The sequence below is a fragment of the Callorhinchus milii genome, unplaced genomic scaffold (assembly GCF_018977255.1).
Source record: "Callorhinchus milii isolate IMCB2004 unplaced genomic scaffold, IMCB_Cmil_1.0 Scaffold15, whole genome shotgun sequence".
NCBI lineage: Eukaryota > Metazoa > Chordata > Chondrichthyes > Chimaeriformes > Callorhinchidae > Callorhinchus > Callorhinchus milii.
The window spans coordinates 415,773-437,327 of NW_024704756.1; the positions used below are offsets into that span (position 1 = coordinate 415,773).

Here is a 21,555-nt window from a genome sequence, read left to right on the forward strand (position 1 = left end):
GATATTGGGCACTCACACCATGGCTATTTGTGGGATGTTACTGTGCAAAAATTCATGCTGTGTTCACCTACAAAATACAGTTTCCACACTTTACAGTAAATACTTTGAGATACCCACCTGAGGAGACAGATGGGGCCTTATCTGGCACCTCCGTCAATACAACATATCCATAGCATTGCACTGGGGTGCGTGTGCCCGGCGGGGTGCGTGTGCCCGGCGGGGTGCGTGTGCCCGGCGGGGTGCGTGTGCCCGGCGGGGTGCGTGTGCCCGGCGGGGTGCGTGTGCCCGGCGGGGTGCGTGTGCCGGCGGGGTGCGTGTGCCGGCGGGGTGCGTGTGCCCGGCGGGGTGCGTGTGCCCGGCGGGGTGCGTGTGCCCGGCGGGGTGCGTGTGCCCGGCGGGGTGCGTGTGCCCGGCGGGGTGCGTGTGCCCGGCGGGGTGCGTGTGCCCGGCGGGGTGCGTGTGCCCGGCGGGGTGCGTGTGCCCGGCGGGGTGCGTGTGCCCGGCGGGGTGCGTGTGCCCGGCGGGGTGCGTGTGCCCGGCGGGGTGCGTGTGCCCGGCGGGGTGCGTGTGCCCGGCGGGGTGCGTGTGCCCGGCGGGGTGCGTGTGCCCGGCGGGGTGCGTGTGCCCGGCGGGGTGCGTGTGCCCGGCGGGGTGCGTGTGCCCGGCGGGGTGCGTGTGCCCGGCGGGGTGCGTGTGCCCGGCGGGGTGCGTGTGCCCGGCGGGGTGCGTGTGCCCGGCGGGGTGCGTGTGCCCGGCGGGGTGCGTGTGCCCGGCGGGGTGCGTGTGCCCGGCGGGGTGCGTGTGCCCGGCGGGGTGCGTGTGCCCGGCGGGGTGCGTGTGCCCGGCGGGGTGCGTGTGCCCGGCGGGGTGCGTGTGCCCGGCGGGGTGCGTGTGCCCGGCGGGGTGCGTGTGCCCGGCGGGGTGCGTGTGCCCGGCGGGGTGCGTGTGCCCGGCGGGGTGCGTGTGCCCGGCGGGGTGCGTGTGCCCGGCGGGGTGCGTGTGCCCGGCGGGGTGCGTGTGCCCGGCGGGGTGCGTGTGCCCGGCGGGCATTGTGGGTTAGGGAGGGTTTCTCACCTCCCAGGCCGGGCCGGAGTCGGTTGTCGTACCCATCCAGCAGCCGGTCCAAGATGCGGGTGTAGATGGTAATGTTGTCTTTGCTGTCGTTGGGAACTGGCTCCGCGTGTTTCTTCGCAAATCTGTAGAAAGTAATTATAAAAATAATAATTCTCATTTGATACAGAGCCTTATCATGTCTTTGAGACGTCTCAATGTGTTTCACAGAATATACTGTAAAGTTAATTGTATATTTAGTGGGTGAAACACGGCAGCCAATTGCACACAACAATAAAATTACATTTATAGAGCACCTTTCACGTAGGGAGAACGTCCCAAGGCGCTGGTAAGTCAGGGGTCAGGACCCGAGCATGGGGCAGGGCTGGGATAACACAACAGTGTCCTACAAACAGTCGTAGATTGAGTGATCACATTTTTTTAAAAAAAAAACAAGATTTCATTTGTATAGTGCCTTTCACGTCCCAAGGAGCTGCACAGAGTATAGCATTTCAGATCTGAGCTGGGGTCGGGTGGGGGAAGAGGGATGGCCGATGCTCTGGTCGAAGAGGAGGGTCTTGAGGTGGGGCTTGAAGGAGACTAAGGTGGGGGTGAGGCGGAGTGATTGGGGGATGGAATTCCAGAGGTTGGGGGCAGAGTGGCTGAAGCCTCTCCCACCAATGGTGGGTCGGGGGACGTGCAGCAGGCCGGAACCGGCTGAGCGGAGGGAGCGGGCGGGTTGGTAAGGGGTTAGGAGGTCACAGAGGTAGGGTGGGGCGAGGCCATGGAGGGCTTTGTAAGTGAGGACCAGGAACTTGAACTGGATCCTCTGAAAGATAGGGCGAGAATGAGGGAGATGGGGTCACAGAGTTTGGTGCGGGAGAGGACAAAAGATGCAGGGTTCTGGATTTTCAAGATCCCAAGTCTCCATAATTTTACCCTCAATGGACATCAAAGTTCCTGGTCTGTAGTTTCCTGGGTCACTTTTGTTACCTTTCATAAAAATAGGACTAACATCTGCCTTTCACCAGTCCCCCAGCACCTCACCAGTATTCAGTGATATCTGAAAGATTTGTGCCAGCGTTTCTGCGATTTACTCCTTAAGAGTTCCTTAAGGATCCTCATATGCAAGTTATTTACATGAAATCTATTTACCACAAGTTTGCACAGCTGTTTGGCAGCCATGCTGGTAGTGATATGAAAAGTGTTGCAACTTTCCTCAGTGACATCCTTTGAGTTCTCTTTCCAGATCAGATAGGTTACCCGTCTACTCTTTGGTAAAAACTGATGCGAGAACCTTATTTAGCACTATTGCAGACTGTGCAGAATTATTTGTCATATCCTCTACCTTCAGTGGCCCTATTCCATCATTTCCTTTTCCTCTTAATGTAACTGAAAACTTTGTTATTACCCCTCTTGTCATGTTCAAAAAAGGTTTTCTTTGCCATTCTGATGCCTCTTTTACAGTCCTGGCATGTCTTCTGGTATTGAATCTGACTTAATTCTGTGCTATTTTCATTCATGGCCTTAAATGCCTTTTTTCCCTTCTTTATGAGTTGCTCCGTAGCCCCATCCAACCAGGCAGCAGTGCCTTTAAGCTTGGTACCTTTGCTTCACATGGGTACACATTGTTCCATTGCCTTCACAATCACCTCCCTTCATCATATTTAAGCAAGCCAGGCCCACTCTGACAAGATTTCTCAAGCGCAGAGTCAGACCTCTTGAAAAAAAAATGTTTTTAATAACCTCACCAATCCTTGTGACGTCAAATTCGATTGCATTGTGATCTCTATTGCTTAATGCTTCTCCCACCTTTATGTGCTTCGACTCTTTTCTCTTGAAAAGAGAAGGGCGAGGAGTGACTTGATAAGAGGTCTTTAAAATTATGAAAGTTTTTGATAGGATAGACATAGAGAAGATGTTTTCACTTGTGGGGGAGACCAAAACCAGGGGCCATAAATATAAAATTATCAGCAATAAATCAAATGGGGAAATTAGAAGAACTAGAAACCCTTTCCCTATTTTACCAGTAGACACATCATTATCCCAGTCAGTTTCTGGTAAGTTAAAGTCTCCAGCGACTACGATTGGTCCCTTAATAATCTTCTTTATCTCATCCTACAGTTCCAGGTCAAGGCTTTCACCCTGGCTTGGTGGTCTGTAGCAGACCCCCAGTAATAGCTTACCTTTGTTCCCATCTTTTAATTCTACCCAAAGTGTTTTCTGTGTCTGCCCTTTCCTTTTTTATATCCTCTCTCACCTATGTCTCAATAATGGATCTTATATCGAGTCAGCCAGTCAGCGGCACGAGGGTGAGGGGCGCGGGGCAGTGTCAGTGGATAAAAAAATCAACGAGAAAATTAAAAGCGACGTCAGAGCGACATCAGTATCAACACTAACTACAGACTAACAGTAAACTAACAACTATCAACACATCACACACCACAGACTTAACTTGATTAACTTACCTTGATTGGTTTAACTTAATCAACTTAATTGGATCAATTTGATTAAATTAAAACTTAATTAACTTTACCTAATTAACTTACTCAAGTTGGAGGAGGTGACAATGTGAGGAGTGTGACATGTGGGAGCTGATGAAGGACAGTCTGACCCCGGGAGACCACAACTGCAGAAGATGTCTGCAACTGAGGCAGCTCCAGCTCAGAGTGTCAGAGTGGCGGAGCTGGAGTCCGAGGTGCAGACACTGCGGAGTATCAGAGGCAGTGAGTGCTTCCTGGATAGCTACATCCTGGAGCCAGTCACTCCCCTGAGGGAATATACACTCAACATCGGTTATGGTCAGGATAGGTCAATGGACAGTCAGGAGGTCAGGGGGACAACGGAAAGAGTGATAGTAAATCCGGCATTAACCTTGAACAACAGGTATGAGATCCTTGGAACTTGTATCGACAAGGAAGCCGGTGAGGTAGAAGGGAAAACTACCTCTAACACTGGGACAAACAAACGGATGATTGTCATCATTTGGGGATGAGACTATTAGACTGACAGACACAATCATCTGCAACACCAACCAGAAGACCCGAAGACTTTGTTGCCTCCCTGGGGCCGGGGTGAAGGATGTCTCGGCAGGGCTAGAGGACAATTTAAAATACAAGGGCAAGGATCCGTTGGTGGTACTTCACATTGGTACCTATGACATCGGTAGAGTTGGCCAACATGACTTGAGAAGGGAATTCGAAGAGCTGGGGTCCAAATTGAAGTCAAGGTCATCGAAGGTGATAATATCGGGGCTACTGCCTGTACCATACGACAATTGGTATAGGAACAAACAAATTAAGGACTTGAACGCATGACTAAAAGAATGGTGCGGAACTCAGGGGTTTCTTTTTATGTGCCATTGGCACAAGTATTGGGGGAAAAGAGAAAAGGGCTACATTTAAATCTGGCTGGGACAAATGTCTGAGCTAAGTGAATTCACAAGGAAATAAATAGGAATTTAAACTAGTAAAGGGGGGAGAATATATAGGTAAGAGAAACCATAAGTTAGCATTAGAAAAAGTAAAGATGATAGTGCAGAATAGAATGCCAGATAATAGGAATATGTTAATGAGGGGTAAGAAGCTTTGGCAAACAGATAAGGAATCAGAGAGAAGAGGAAATGGTAGGAAATTAAAAATGTTATATCTGAATGTGCGAAACATTCAGAATAAAACTGACAAATGAAAAGCACAGATAGACACGTATGGCTACGATCGAGTGGCCATCACTGAAACATGGTTACAACGAGATCGAGGGTGGGAGTTAAATATTCCAGGGTTCTCAGTTTACAGGAAAGATAGGCACTGTGGGAAACGAGGTGGGGGGGAGCTCTGATAATTAGGGATGAAATAAAAGCAGTGGAGAGGAAGGATCTGAAATCCAATGACCAGGAGGTAGAGACAATATGGGTGGAAATAAAAAATAATAAAGGGCAGAAAATATTAATGGGAGTGGTTTATAGACCCCCAAACAGCAATCACAATATAGCACAGGGTATTAATCAAGAAATTAGTGGAGCACATGTAGGAAAGGTAAAGCGATACTAGTGGGTGATTTCAATCTCCACATAGATTGGGAAAACCAAATCGGCAAAAGTAGGTCAGAAGAAGAGTTCATTGAGTGTATAAGAGATAACTTTCTAGAGCAGCTGCCGAGGAACCAACCAGGGGACAGGCCATCCTAGACCTTGTTTTGTGTAACGAAACAGGACTAGTCGGCAGTGTAGGTATTAAGAATCCTCAGGGGCAGAGTGATCACAATATGATTGAATTCTGCATTAAGTTAGAGAGGGATATAGTTAAGTCAGTATTCTGAATTTAAATAGGGCTAATTTTGTAGGTATGAGGAAAGATTTAGGTAAAATAGACTGGAGAATAAGATTAAGAGGTAAAAATGTAGACCAACAGAGACAAATATTTAAGGATGTAGTGCAAAAGGAGTATGAGGGTAAGCTCGCTGGGAACATTAAGTCTGATTGTAAAAGTTTTTACAAATATATTAAGAGGAATAGGCTGATGAGGGTAAATGTAAGTCCATTTCAGTCAGAGACGGGAGAAGTTGTAATGGGGAATAAGGACATGGCAGAGTCCCTAAATGGGTACTCTGCATCTGTCTTCACCCTGGAAGACACAACAAGTCTGCCAACTATAGACATGCACCAAGGGGATAAGGACAGGCAGCAACTTGGGGAAATTTTCATTAGTAGAGAATTGGTGCTGGGAAACTGTTAGCATTAAAAAGTGACAAATCCTCTGGTCCGGATGGCTTGCTTCCCAGGGTTTTAAAAGAGGAGCTTATGAGATAGTGGAGGCCTTATGTCTGATCTCCAAAATTCCTTGGATTCTGGAACAGTCCCCACGGATTGGAAGATCGCAAATGTCACACCACTATTTAAAAAAGGTGGAAAGGAAAAGATGGGGAACTATAGGCCAGTTAGTCTCACATCAGTGATGGAAATTTTTTTTTTAAGAATCATTGAATCATTGATTAAGGATGTGGTAGTGTGGTATTTAGGGCACAATATAATTAGGCCAAGTCAACATGGCTTTACAAAAGGGAAGTCACGTTTGACAAATCTCATAGAGTTTTTTGAGGATATTTCCAGTAAACTAGATAAGGGTGAATCAGTGGATGTGGTCTATTTGGACTTCCAGAAGGCATTCGATAAGGTGCCACATAAAAGGTTAGTCCAAAAGATAAGGGCCCATGGAATTGGAGGAGTATATTAACATGGATTGGGGAATGGTTAACGGGTAGGAAACAAAGAATAGGGAGTCCTTTTCAGATTGGCGGGATGTGACTAGTGGAGTACCACAAGGATCAGTCCTTGGGCCTCAACTATTTACCATCTACATCAACGATCTTGATGAAGACTTCAAAGTTAATATATCTAAATTCGCAGATGACACAAAACTAGGAGGAAGTGTCAACACAGAGGATGACATTAAAAAAATGCAGCGGACATAGATAGGTTAGGTGATTGGGCAGGTAGGTGGGACATGAAGTATAATGTAGGAAAGTGCAAAGTCATCCACCTCGGTAGCAAAAACACTAGAGCAGGTTATTTTTTAGAAGGGGAGAGATTGGAACGTGTTAGCGTCCAGAGGGACTTGGGAGTCCTTGTACACCAATCACAGAAAGTTAGTCTGCAGGTGCAGCAGCAATTAGGAAGGGGAATGGTATGTTAGCATTCATTATGAAAAGATTAGAGTATAAGAGTAGGGAAGTCTTGCTGCAACTGTATAGGGCCCTGGTGAGACCTCACCTGGAATACTGTGTACAGTTTTGGTCTCCTTATTTAAGTAAGGATGTACTTGCCCTGGAGGGGGTGCAGCATAGATTTACTAGGTTAGTAAATTAAGGGGATGAGTTACGAGGATAGGCTGACCAATTTGAGCCTATATTCTCTCGAATATAAAAGAATTAGAGGGGATCTTATAGAAACCTATACGATCATCAAAGTCCATGATAGAGTAAATAGTGGGAGATTGTGTTCCCCGGTTGGAGAAACTAAAACCAGGGGTCACAACCTTAAAATCAGAGGCAGCCCTTTCGCACTGAGTTGAGGAAGAACTTCTTCACTCAAAGGGCAGTGAATGTATGGAACTCACTACCCCAAAGGGCTGTTGATGCTCAGTCCTTGAACATATTCTTATTGGTTTCTTATTGCAAAAGGATTAAGGGATATGGGGATAAGGCAGGATCAGGTTATTAGCTGGAGTTAGATTAGAAGATAAGCCATGATTGAATGGCGGGGCAGGCTCAAAGGGCCAATGGCCTACTCCTGCATGTTATGTTATTATGTTATATATAGTACAACACTAGCTCCTCTTCTCCCGATACGGTCCTTCCTAAACAGCTTACAACTTTCCAGATGCATGTTCCATTGATTGTATTCATTCCACCATATCTCTGTTATGGTAATGATGTATAATCTGTCACCTCCTAAAAGACTTCCACATCAAGCATCTTATTTGTCAGACTCCTTGTATTAATGCAAGTACTGCTCCATTTTTTTTGCCTTTCTCATTTACTTATAGCATTTTTTATTTATTTTTCTCCAACCTTTGGAGTTAGACTCGTTAAACTTGGATTCATGTTTTCACTGGTCCAAGACTTAAGGTTTTCTCTATCAGTTCAGATGCTCTCTTACAAATGTCAATTTTTATTGTATCTTTCACTCCATCTCTCTGCTTCTCCAACTCCATCTCCATCTCGGTCTCTCTCTGACCAGTGCTCTCTCTTAACCCATCTTTCAATCCAACTCTGTCTCCATCACTCTCTCTTATTTCTCCCTGTCTCTTCATCTCACTCTACAGACAGTGTATCTGAAACACACTCAGACAGAGCTGGAAGCCTCGCCCCACCTGGGTGGTGAATTGACTGTGTAATAATCCTAATGATCTTTACATCTGACACGTCAGGAGGATGTCTCAAAGCGCTTCACAGGATTGACTCGATATCCTATGATAAGGATTTAAAGTGCAGTGACTGTATTTGTGGGCAAATACAGCAGCCAATTACTCACATCACCCATAAATCCCATCACCATGCTTAAGGATATCCAAATAAAACTGATGGCTCCATGTATCCCATCTAAACATGGAAATTCTCAAGATATTTATTGGAATGGAATGCACACTCGTCCTGGATGGACACATCCTGCTTACCTAATTCTGTAGAGTGTTAGGTGCAAGCCAGCAAGAGCCAAGGCTTGAGGACCCTAGAGTGTGCATTGAGGTAACTGCTGGAATCTAACCAGCTAAAACTTGCTGTTTTCCAAGCAAGGACCATCCAACCCGTTATGGCTTTGGCTTGCAGGGTTATCAGGAGTTGAGTGGGAGGATTTTCTAGCCCCACTAACTGGTGTGCCCTTCTAGGTCCTGCCGATGAGCCAGGCTGGGCTCTGCTGCCACTATCAGTGCCCTGGAATACTGCAGACCCACCTGGCTCAGGAACCGGACTGGAGACCACCACAGAGTCTTGTTCCCGACATTTCATTGCCAGGCATGTTACCTTGGAGCCAGTTCAGCTACAAGAAGACCCTGTTTACCTCCACTCCCCCCTTCCCCCAAAGGAGGACAGTCACTATGTGATCCGACAAGCACGGGTTTGAACCTCACTAGGGGGATGGCAGGTACCAGGAACTCCCTACGAGCTTCCTGATGGGCAATTCAGCTCAGCATGAAATGTGTGAGAGCATTGTTACCATCTTCCTGCCCACAGCTCGGGCACATGTCCCTCTCCCATTGAGTGATGGTTCCACCAAATGGAGATGCGGAGCTTGAGCAGCAACTGCTGGCCTCTCTGCAGCCAATCAAGGTGGATTCCAGCTCTGGAACAGTGTTCCTAAACTTAGACTCCAGGTAACGCCTTCTAGCAGCCCCAACCCTCAGAATTTCCTCAACAGCTATCTGATGCACATCTGCCTTCAGCTTGATGGGTAGCCATGAAGCGAACAAATAATTTTATTTGGGGGAATTGTTGGCCAGGGCACCAGAAGAAACTGCTTTCTTTTTGGAATAGCGCAATGGGATTTTTAATGACCACCTGAACAGGCAGATGGGACCTCAGTTTAACATCTGATCTGAAGGACGGTGCCTCCCAGCAATGCATTGGAGCATTAGCTTAGACTGTGTCCTGACGTGGGGCTTGAACTCACAACCTCCTGACTCAGAGATGAGGGTGCTACCAATATAGCATTTAGAGAAACAGGTTGGATGAACATTCAGTGTAATTATTTGGCTGTTATAGCAACACCTGCCAGAAGTCACTTCTGCACACCGTTTTTCAAAACCCCCACAGGCTAAGTATTCTTTTATCATTTCTATTCACTTCTTCCATGACCTCCTCCATTACCCCCCCATCCACCATGCCCTACCCCTCTAGCTTTGCATCAACAAAGCAATGAGAGCCTTCCCCTCTGAGCGGTCTCCTCTGCTGTCTCTCACTCAGTCCTCTCTCCCCGCACTCTCCTAGCCTCTCTCTCCTGGACCCCATCACTGCCTCAGTCTGCTCCAGTTTGGGAATCCTTGGCCAGGCCTATTGTGGCTCTCGGCAATAGTTGCAGCCACCCCAACTTCACCATCCCCCACTCTCCCCAACACAGCGTTCTCCCCACCTCCAAAAGGCAAACACCCTTTCCCTCATCCACATCCTTACCCTTCCCAACTCGCCCCCACTCTCCATTGTCACTTTTCCCATAGAGCCCAAAACCCTCCCTATCCTCCCTCCCATGCCCTCCTCCTCCAGTTCACCCACTCTCATTTCTCTCCAAATGCCTGCTCCCTCTCCAATAAAGCCCTCATGATCCATGGCCTCAACCTGTATTGGGCTCGCTGAAACCTGCTGTCTCCCAGTGACCCTGCCCTCTTATTGAAGCCTCCCCGCTCTGACTACACCTTTCACCACATCACACACCCCCACCGCCCAAACCGACGCAGTAGCAGGGTAACCTTCATCACCCAAACTTCACTTGAGTTCCTCATAAACACCCTTGCTTCCTCAGATTTCTTCTTCTGGACTTTCACCCACAGCGATCCTGATGCAGCCATTAAGCTGCTGTACAACCGCCTCTCTGCAGCCCTCAATTCCCTTACCACCTGAAATCCAGCTCTAGTCTCCAAAGCTGACTGCTCCCCCTGGTGTAATAATACCTCTGTTCCCGCAAAACTAATGGATGATCAAGCACAGATGGCACAAATCAGGCCTCACAATCCACCACCAGCTGTGGCTTGAGGATCTCTGCAATTATCGCCTTTCCCTCTCACAGGCCCAAACTGCCTTTTACTCTAAAACCATTTTGGAGCCCTGGAACAACCCTCCCACTCCACTGCCCCAAGCTGCCTCCAACCTCACCTCAAATGGCAAGCTTGAAGAGGTCCTAGACATCTTCATGTCAAAGTTTGAAAAAATCCGCTTGGCTTCATCCTCCTCCCCTATATCCCCTTGTGCACCCCCCCAGATCATTTACACCACCCCTCCACCATGGGCCTTCCCCATTCCTGCACTCCTTTACTCCAATTACTCCTACCTCCCTCTCAACCACCATCTCCCAGGTGAAGCTCACCACCTACTTCCTTGACCCCTCCATCCCAGTTGTTGCTGGCCACCCAACTCCCCCTCCTCTCCCCACTGCTAGCCAACACTATCAACCAGTGAATCTCCTCAGGTTCTGTTCCTCCCCCCCTTAAAGCCGTTGTCATTACTCCCCTCCTCTAAAGAACCATGCTTGTCCCCTCCAACCTCACAAATGATTGACCCATTTCCAACCTGCCCTTCAATACCAAAGCTCTGGAATGTGCTGTCGCTAACCAGCTTTGTTCTCACCTCTCCCTCCACTCACTCCTCAAGTTAGTTCCACTCTGCCCATAGCACAAAGACAGCAATTATCAAGGTCACAAACAACATCTGGGACCAGGGCTTCCTCTGCCTCCTCATCCTCCTGAACCTCCTCCACCGCCTCTCCTCTCACATCCACTTCAGTGGGATTGCACTAGCCTGGTTCGAGTCTACCTAACAAACTGCCTTTACTTTATCTCCTCAAATGGTTTCTCCACCCGCTCCCGCCCAGTCACCTGTGGTGTACCCCAGCACTCCATCCTTGGCCCACTCCTTGGTGCTATATAAATGCAAGTTGTTGCTATAAAAATAATCCTTGCATTTGATATAGCACCTTATCACATTGCTGAAATGTCTCAAAGCACTTCACAGAATATATTTTGTGCATTTTGTAGTCAGTGCCCCAAAAACATTCGTGAATTGAGCAACCAAATTATTTTATTTTGAAGCGATTATTACCCTCAGAAAGCAACCTTCCAATTCCTACTTACTACTAGGTAAAGAGAAGTGTGTGGAATAAGGAAACTTGCCCAAGGTTTTGCCCTGCCAGAAATCAAACTAGACTCCTCTCGCTTGAGAGGGGAGCACGCTGACCACTGTGCGACAGGACTCCACAATGTAATTATGTTAATAAAATATGTGGGTAGATTATAAGGGTGAGACTCACCCATGTAGACTGAGGCAATGGCTGGGCTGGAGCAACACAGGCAGGAAGCTGAGCACAGCGAGGCCCAGAGCCATGGCCTGATTCTGCGATTGGCGTCACCGGTTCTTGAAGCTGATAGCAAAAAACAATGTCACTCTGTTATTGTGTGATACACAGCCAGACACGGACACAGACGCGGTCAGACGTAGACACGGCCAGACGCAGATGTGGACACACACACGGCCAGACATAGACACGGACACAGACTGGACATAGCCAGACACAGACGACATAGACACAACCTGACAGAGACACAGACAGACATAGTCATAGACAGACAGACACGCACATAGCCAAACATAGACACAGACCGGGGGTGGGGGTGGGTGAGACTTTGATCAAGGGGACAGGGTCACTGGGGGACAGCCACATTATTGTGAGACATGGAAAGGGACACAAACATAGAATGGTTCTAGACAGTGACACGAGCAGGGACACGGGCAGGGACACAGACAAAATATGGACACAGACAAACAGAGATACCGACATGGACACAGACACAAAAGACAAAGAAAGACACAAGCAATGACATGGATAAAGACACAGATGCAAACGCAAACATTGACAAAAACATGGCAGAGAGATATGGACATAGAAACAGACAAGGACAAAGACGTGAATACTGACACAAACGCTGACACGGGTCCAGACACAGACAATAATAGTGACCATGTCTGCCTGGACACAGATGTAAAGACAGACACACACATGAATATGTACAGGGTCAGGGATCGGGACAGGTCAGCAACACAAACAGGGGCATAGAATGATCATGTATACAGACACCAACATAGGCGCGTATATAGACATGGACATACATGCGGACAGACATGGATTGGACACAGAAACAAATATAGATACACACACGAGCACATGGACTAAGATGCAGACAGAGATATGGCCACAACCACATAGACACAGGAACAGATAAGGATGCAGAGACAGACAAACACATGGAAATGGATATAAACACAGATGCAGAGATGGTAAGGTCACAATCACGGGCACATACGGACATAGGCACACACAAGGACCAGGATAGGGTCAGGGAAATGATCATGGCTACTGAAACAGACATAAAAACAGACTCAGACAAAGACATGGACACAAACATGGACAGGGACACAGAGCAGGAAGTGGATATGGGCATCAGTACAGACACAAACGGAGCTCAGACATGAACTAAACATGGACACAGCAATGGACACACGCCTAGACACTGGTATGGACACACACATGGATATATACATAAACACAGACAAGGAAATCAATAGGGACACAGGCATAGACACTGCAATAGATGTGGGCACGGACACGGACACAGGTCCAGACAAAGGCACAGACATGGAAAAAAACACAGCAGAAGCACAAATATGGACACTGACAAGAGACATGGCAGAAGCATGGACAAATACCAACATGAGCTTCAAATAATAATAATCCTTGCATTTGATATAGCGCTTTTCACGTCGGGAGGACGTCCCAAAGCGCTTCACAGAACACACTGTAAAGTGAATTGACTGTATATTTGTGGGCGAACGCGGCAGCCAATTGCGCACAGCAATGTCCCACAAACAGTCGTAGATTGAAAATGACCAATTTTTATTATTGTTTTTGGAGGGATTATTATTAGGCTCTGTGTGGAGTAAGGAAACTTGCCCAAGGTTTCGCCCTCTGCCGGAATTGAACTCAGGTCTCTCGCTTACAAAGCGAGTGCTCTAACCACTGAGCTACAGGACTCCATGGAGACAGACGTAAATACAAACATATACAGAGACCCAAACATAGACATGGATTCAGACACAAGCACAAACAAGGACACAGACATGGACCTGCACATGTATATATACATACCTAGACAAGGGCGTAGACACGTACTTTTCTTTTGTGAGCTGAGTGTCTGAAACCTATCACCTTGGATAAGAGTATCCAAACCAAACTGAGATTTCTATGCATCCCACTTACACATTGAAATCCCAGAGACAGATTGTTGGAATGGAATGTCCACTCCCTCCTTGGAGGGACATATCCTGTTTACCTAATTCTGGAAAGTATTAGGCATAGGTTGGCAAGAGCCAAGGCTTAGAGACCCCAGAGTGTGCATTGAGATACTTCTGGAGCCTAACCAGCTGAAACTGCATATTGCTGTCTGGCAAGCTTTCTTGTTGCTTGTCCAGCTAGGACCATCCTACCCATTAGGGCTTTGGCTTGCAGGGTTAACATTAACTGAATGGGAGACTCCCTGCCACGAGTGCCTGACCTTCCAGATCCTGCTATGCTATCACCAGCAGTGGAATACTGCAGACCTGTCCGGATCAGGAACCAGACTAGAGAGCGCCACATAGGCTTGGCTCACTTCTGACATTTCATTCAACCAGTTCAGCTCCAGAGACCCCACTTACCTCACCCTCAAGGAGAGTCACTAGTTGAATGTTCAATATCTGACAAGTGCAGGTTTGGGCCTCACCAGGTGGATGAGAGGTACCAGGAACTCCCTGTGAGCCCCGGTGAGCAATACAGCTCAACATGAAAAGCCTGAGCATTGCCACCATTTTCCTATCCACAGCTCAGGCACACATCACTTCCCACTGAGTGATAGTTCCACCAGACGGAGGTGTAGAGTTTAAGCAGCAACTCCTGGCCTCTCTGCAGCCAATCACAGTGGGTTCCAGGTGCTTGGACGTATGAACAGGTGTTCACAAACTCAGACTCCAAGGAACGCCTTCCAGCAGCTGTTGCCCCAAGCCTCAGATTTTCCTCATCAGCTATCTGATAGACATCTGCCTTCAGTGTGGTGGGAGGAGCTTTGCAGGTCAGTTTGTGATGTGCCAAACACCTTGATGTTCTCGAGGTCCAAGTCCATTGCCATGTACCTGGCTTACTTAGCACCAGCTGCTCCATCCAGGTCCTCATGTGAGGGGCCTTGGCAAATAAATAAATAAATGAAGCCACCTCCAGTGATTAGTGATCAGCTCCCGTACTATCTCCTACTCTCGCTCCTCCCCTGGTTCACCACCCACCTCCGCTCACTGAAGAGCCAGGTGTGGGCCGCTGAACGCACCTGTCTCAAATCTGGCCTAACGGTCCACCGGCAAATCTGGGTGGACCTCCTCAAAATCTACCACTCCACTCTAGCCTGGATAATCCTGGAGGCGAAGTACAACCCCAGGCTACTGTTTTCTACCACATTCCGACTCCTCCGTCCCCCCCGCCACCCCGCGCAGGTCATCTCCTCCAACCTTCACTGCGAGGAGATGCTGGATTTCCTTGAATCCAAAATCAAGGGAATCCACTCTGCGGTCACTTCCCCTCCAACCTCCACCCATCCCCCACCCCTTCCCTCCCACACTCCGACTCCTACCCATCATCCCCTACACACCTTCAAACCCGTTTCCCCACCCTCTGTCACCAAACTCATCCTGTCCCTGAAACCCACCACCTGCTCCCTTGACCACATTCCCACTCCATTCCTTATCTCTCAGCACCACCTCCTTGCCCCACATTTCACAGACATTATCAACCTGTCCCTCTCCTCTGGCTCTGTTCCCATTCCCTTAAAAACTGCCATCATCACTCCCACTTTGAAAAAACCCTCACTTGATGCGTCGCAGCTATCAAGCTACCGGCCCATCTCCAACCACCCCTTCCTGTCCAAGGTCCTTGAAAGAGTTGTGGCCTCCCAGCTGCGCTCTTTCCTCTCCACCCATTCATTATTCGAACCCCTTCAGTCAGGTTTCCGTGCTGCCCACAGCACAGAAACCGCCCTGGTCAAGGTCACCAATGACATCCTAACCATCTGTGACCAGGGCTCCCTCTGCCTCCTCGTCCTCCTCGTCCTCTCGGCAGCATTCGATACGGTCGACCACGCTATTCTCCTCCACCGCTTGTCCTCCCACCTCAACCTTCAAGGCCCTGTCCTTGAGTGGTTTAGGTCGTACCTCTCCCACCGTCTTCATTTTGTTTCCACAAACGGCTTTTCCTCCACCCCCCGCACTGTCTCGTGCGGTGTCCCTCAGGGCTCTGTCCTCGGTCCCCTCCTCTTCACCCTCTATATGCTCCCCCTGTGGTGACATCATCCGCAGACATGGGGTTAACTTCCACATGTATGCGGATGACACCCAACTCTACTTTTCCTCCTCTACTCTCAACTCCAGACCCCCGATGTCCTGACAGCTGCCTGTCCGACATCGAGTCCTGGACGAGAGATAACTTTCTTCAGCTCAAGGTGCGCAAAACTGAGGCCCTCCTGATTGGCTCACGTCAGCGCCTCCGCACCTCAGGGGCTGACAGCGTCAGCATCCAAGGCTGCACTCTCCACCTCTCAAAGCCATCAGGAACCTCGGCATTCTGTTCGACCTTGAGCTGTCCTTTCTTCCTCATATCCGCGCCACAACTGGCACCGCCTTCCATCACCTCCAAAACATCGCCAGACTACGGCACTACCTCACCCCTCACGCTGCTGAAACTCTGGTCCACGCCTTTATCACCTCAAGGCTGGACTATGGGAACTCTCTCCTCGCCGGCCTTCCCGGCCCTCCCTCCACACTGCAGGTCATTCAGAACTCTGCAGCTCGTGTACTGTCCCGCACCAGGATCCGCGCCCACATCACTCCCACCCTCACCCTCACCCTCACCCTCGCTCCCCTCCACTGGCTCCCCATCCCCCAGAGGATCGAATTCAAGATCCTCATCCTCGCCTACAAGGCCATTCACGGCCTCGCTCCCTCCTACCTCTCCGACCTACTATCCCCCTACTTACCTGCCCGTACCCTCCGTTCCTCTGGCTCCGGTCTGCTCCACATCCCCCGCCCCAACATCGGTGGCCGGGCCTTCAGCCTCTCAGCCCCTAGGTTCTGGAACTCCATCCCCCAGTGCCTTCGCCGCTTCCTCCCTTTCCTCCTTCAAGGCCGATCTCAAGACCTTTCTTTTTGAGCGTGGCTTCAGCTCCCCTCTCGACTCTCTACCCCCTCCTCGCTCCCTCCCTTCCCTTCCCTCACCCTGACCATTTTCCCCCCTGCTCAGGTCCTGACCCAACTGTCCAGTGCCTTGGGATGTCTTTCCGACGTGAAAGGCGCTCTATAAATGCAATCTTGTTGTTGTAGTAGCAGGTCAGTGTAGGCCAGAGCCCTCCCTCCTGCAGCTGCTTCCCATGTTTGCCACAAACCCACCTCACTGCTGATCCTGGACTTTGCAGCTGGGTTAAAGGAAACATCTCCATTGCATCCCCAGGAGCTCAGACCTATAAAGGAGGATTGTTTGCACACAGGTCTTGTAAGCCATAAGCTTGAATGTGGACATGAACATGGACACAGACACAGTCATTAACATACCAGCAAGGGAAAGGACTTGGATACAGACATAGGCATTGGATATGGACACAGAAATGGACACAGACAGTTTCAGATGGAAACATGAAAAGGTTACCGACCCATCTGCCAAATGTAACAGTTTCTCCCCATCTACTCTATCAAAACCCCTCATGATTTTTGAACACTTCTATTAAATCTTCTCTCAATCTTTTCTGCGCTAAGGAGAATAATCCTAGCCTCTGTAGTCTCCACATAACTAAAGTCCCTCATCATAGAATCGTACAGCACAAAAAGAGGCCATTCGGCCCATCAAGTTTGTGCCGGCTCTTTGAAAAGAGCAATGTAATGTCAATCCCACTCCCCAGCTCTTTCCCTATAACCCTGCAAACCCGTCCTCCTCAAATAATAATAATAATAATAATCCTTGCATTTGATATAGCGCTTTTCACGTCGGGAGGACGTCCCAAAGCGCTTCACAGAACACACTGTAAAGTGAATCGACTGTACATTTGTGGGCGAACGCGGCAGCCAATTGCGCACAGCAATGTCCCACAAACAGTCGTAGATTAAAAATGACCAATTTATTATTGTTTTGTTTTGGAGGGATTATTATTAGGCTCTGTGTGGAGTAAGGAAACTTGCCCAAGGTTTCGCCCTCTGCCTGGAATTGAACTCAGGTCTCTCACTTGCAAAGCGAGTGCTCTAACCACTGAGTTACAGGACTCCATGTACACAAACACTTATAAAAATATTTTTCAGATACAAAATATTATCCAGAAGGCTAATCACATAAATGTTGGTTACCCATCTCAAGGAGCAACTGATATATATTATAAAACAGCGGCAATGATTTGGATACAACAGATCACAAATACCTGTCCACTGAGTTTATAAAAGTAGTTATCGAATCGGCCTCGACCGCCCTTTCGGGCAATGCGTTCCAGATTCGAACAATTCTCTGCGTGAAAACATTTCTTCTCCCCTCGGCTTCTTTTAGAGACTATTTTGAATCTGTGACCTCGAGTCACCGACACACCCACCAGTGGGAACAGTTTTTCCCTTTCTAACCTATCAAATCCCCTCATGATTTTGAAGACTTCTATTAGATATCCTCGTAACATTCTCTGCTCCAATGAGAATAATCGCAGCCTCTCTCGCCTTTCCTCATCATCACGGTCCCTCATTCCTGGTACCATCCTCGTAAATCTCCTCTGCACCCTTTCCAATGCCTTAACATCCTTCCTATAGTGTGGTGCCCAGAACTGGGCGCAGTATTCTAACTGAGGCCTAACCAGTGTTTTATAGAGGTTAATCATAACCTCCTGACTCTTGTACTCTATGCCCCTGTTTATAAAGCCTAGTATCCCATTTGCCCTTTTTACAGCTGTATCTCCCTGTCCTGCCACCTTCAAGGATTCATTTACCTGAACCCCCAGGTCTCTCTGTTCCTTCACCCCCTTAAGATTGTATTACCGCCTAAATTGCTCCCCTCATTCTTTCTACCAAAATGCATTACCTCCACATTGAAACTCATCTGCCATGTGTCGCCCATTTTACCATCTGTCTCTGTCTTCCTGCAGTCGGCTCCTGTCCTTCTCACTGTTTACCCCCTCCCTAACTTTGTGTCGTCCGCAAACTTGGAAATGGTTCTTACTATACCCACGTCCAGATCATTTATGTATATTAAGAAGAGCAGTGGTCCTAATACCGATCCCTGGGGGACACCACTGTACACTTCCCTCCAGTCAGAAAAGCAGCCGTTCACCACAACTTTCTGCTTTCTGTCTCCCAGTGAGTTCTGGATCCGCTGCCACTGTCCCTTTTATACCATGGGCTTCTATCTTTCTTTCATGTGGCACTTTGTCAAATGCGTTTTGAAAGTCCACATAAACCCTATCATCCCTGGTACCATTTTGGCTAATCTCTTTTGCACCCTCTTCAAGGCCCTGACATTTTTCCTGAAGTGTGGTGCCTAGAATGTGACATAACCCTCCAGCCGAGGCCTAATCAGCAATTTGTAAAAGTAACTTCCTTGGTCTTATACTCTTATACTTTATACTCTCTACTTTATGCTCTTCCAAAGAGCCAGCCCAGGTACAATGGGCTGAAGGGCCTCATTCTGGCTATTATATTCTACGATTCTATGCCTCTATCTATTTATAAAGCCAAGGATCCTTATGCTTTGTCAACTTCTCCTGCCACCTTCAAAGATTTGTGTATGTAGATACCCAGGTCTCTGCCTCGTCTCATTCCTCCTCCCAAAATGCATCATTTTGGATTTCTACACACTAACTTTCATCTGAAATGTGTTCTGAAATTTCATTTGAAATTTCATTTGAAATTTCACCAGTCTGTCTTTGTCCGCTTGCAGTCTGCTTCTATCCTCCTCATTGTTTACTACTTTTCCTAGCTTTGTATCATCTATAAACATGGAAATGGTACTCCCTATTCCCAAGTCCAGGTCATTTATATAGATCAATACTGACCCCTGGGGGACACCACTGCACACTTCCCTCCAGTCAGAGAAACAGCCGTTAAACACGACGCTCTGCTTTCTGTCTCCCAGCCAGTTCTATATCCACTGTCCCTTTAATAACATGGGCTTCAATTTTTCTAACAAATATCTTACGTGGCACTTTATCCAACACCTTTTAGAAATCTATATAAACTACAACAACTGCACTACCTTCATCCACCCTCTCCATTATTTGATCAAAAATCTCTTTCAGGTTTACACATGATTTGCATTTAACAAATCTGTGTTGGCTGTCCTTTATTATCCCCCATTTTTCTGATTTAAAAAATCATTTTGACCCAGATTATCCTCCCTAGAAGTTTCCCCACCACTGACATTTGGCTAACTGACCTGTAGTTCCCGGGTTTATCATTCTGCTCCACAAGGGAGTAACATTTACAACTCTCCAGGCCTCTGGCACCACCCCGATGTTCAATAATGATTGAAAGATTGTGGCCAGAGTCTCCACTATTTCCACCCTTACTTCCCTCAGTAACCCAGCATGCATCCCATCTGAACCAGGTGACCTATTTACCTTGAGCACCATCAACCTTTTTAGTAACTCTTCTCAGTTTATTCTTCTCTTATCCAATTTTTCTACCCTCTCCTCCGATACTGTGGCATTGGCTGCATCCTTTTCTTTTGAGAAGACCGATGCAAAGTGCCCATTCAGTACATCAGCCACGCCCTCTGCCTCCACAAGAAGATTTCCTCTTTGGAACCCTAATCGGCCTCACCCTACCGTTGACTAACCTTTTATTCCTTATATGCTTATGAAATACTTTAGTGTTCCCTTTTATCTTGCCCCACTTCATTCCCCAGAACGAGATCCAGCACTGCTTCCTGCCTCATTGGGATGGAAACATATTGATCCTGAAAGTTCTCCTGTACACATTTCAGGAATTCTTCCTCCCCTTGCCCTTTACACTGTGTGTTTCGATGTCTTTGTTAGGATAATTGAAGTCTCCCGTTATCATTACTCTATTGTTTTTACATCTTTCTGAAATTTGCTTGCAGATTTGCTCCTCTATCTCCTTCCCACTATTTAGTGGTCTACATCAGGAAACCTTTTGGCTGCTGAGGGCCGGATTCCCTATTTGAGAAAGGTTTGCAGGCAGTATAAGCAATATTTTGTGTTCCCTTCCAGAACCATAACATTTACACAACATTTTTTTTAACATCGGAAAGACATTTCAAACTGCTTGACACTGACATTTATGCACCTGAGCTGGGGGTGGGAGCTGAGGGAGGTGGGATGGGGTAGGGGAAAAGATGACCAAAAGTGCGGTCAAAGTTGGTTCTTATGGCCTTGAAAAGACAGGGAGGGAGTGAGTTGGAGGAACTCCACAAATGGAACTCCAGATAGTGGGGGGAAAATGGTGATGGCGGGACAGATGGAGCAAGCTGGTGTTTGCTGGGCAAAGATAACGGCCAAGATGGGATATCTCAGAGGTAGGGTGGGGAGTGGAATGAAGGACGTAGAGGAGTTTCTTATTGGGGGAAAGAGGGAGCGTGTTGCGAGAAAACTGCACGTGACTCGGTGTCTGACCTCAGTTCATTGGTGTTTCCCCCACAGTGGCAGAGGTAGGCTACGATGGTCTGTCCCGACAGTGAACCACAAAACACTGTGCTCACTTCTCTCTCTGCACTCTCTTTGTTTCACTCTCCCTCATTCTCTCTTTCTCAACCACTCTCTCTCCCCTCTGTTGAATACTCAATTAGGATTAATTAGGCAATTGACAAGAAGCCAATGAACGGAGACGTAATCCCATTTGGCAAGTTGTGCCTGCAGCTCACCAACCTATTTGTCACATGCATCCCAACCTTTTTTGCTTTTCTCCCCTGTCTGATCCCTCCTATTTCTCAACTTATTCTTTATTCCAAGGCTGTTTGTCTCTCCCAGTCCTGTGTCCACATTGTTTCTCCTTTCTGATGTTACACCCCTCCCCTGCCAAATTAATCTTAGCATAGAGAAAGACACAAACAAAATCATAGACATGGACACAAACAAGGATGCAGAAAAGGACTCAATCACAAAGACATAGATATGGACACAGGCACACACGGACACTGTCATGGGCAAAGAGAAGTGAACATGGACACAAACACATACACAAATACAAGGTCACAGG

The 21,555-nt window shown here is 47.9% G+C and overlaps 1 protein-coding gene across 2 annotated transcripts in view; it reads right to left on the reverse strand.

The window, feature by feature from the left end:
- gabra3 (gamma-aminobutyric acid type A receptor subunit alpha3) overlaps positions 1-21,555 on the reverse strand; it is a 65,011-nt gene that overhangs the window by 39,629 nt on the left and 3,827 nt on the right. For both annotated transcript variants that reach the window (XM_042340582.1, XM_042340581.1), the window contains exons 2-3: positions 11,561-11,671; positions 1,075-1,196 (exon numbers count right to left, since the gene is read on the reverse strand). In XM_042340582.1, the coding sequence (XP_042196516.1) occupies positions 1,075-1,196; positions 11,561-11,634 (196 nt within the window). In that variant the 5' untranslated portion in view covers positions 11,635-11,671. The remainder of the gene's footprint in view (positions 1-1,074; positions 1,197-11,560; positions 11,672-21,555) is intronic.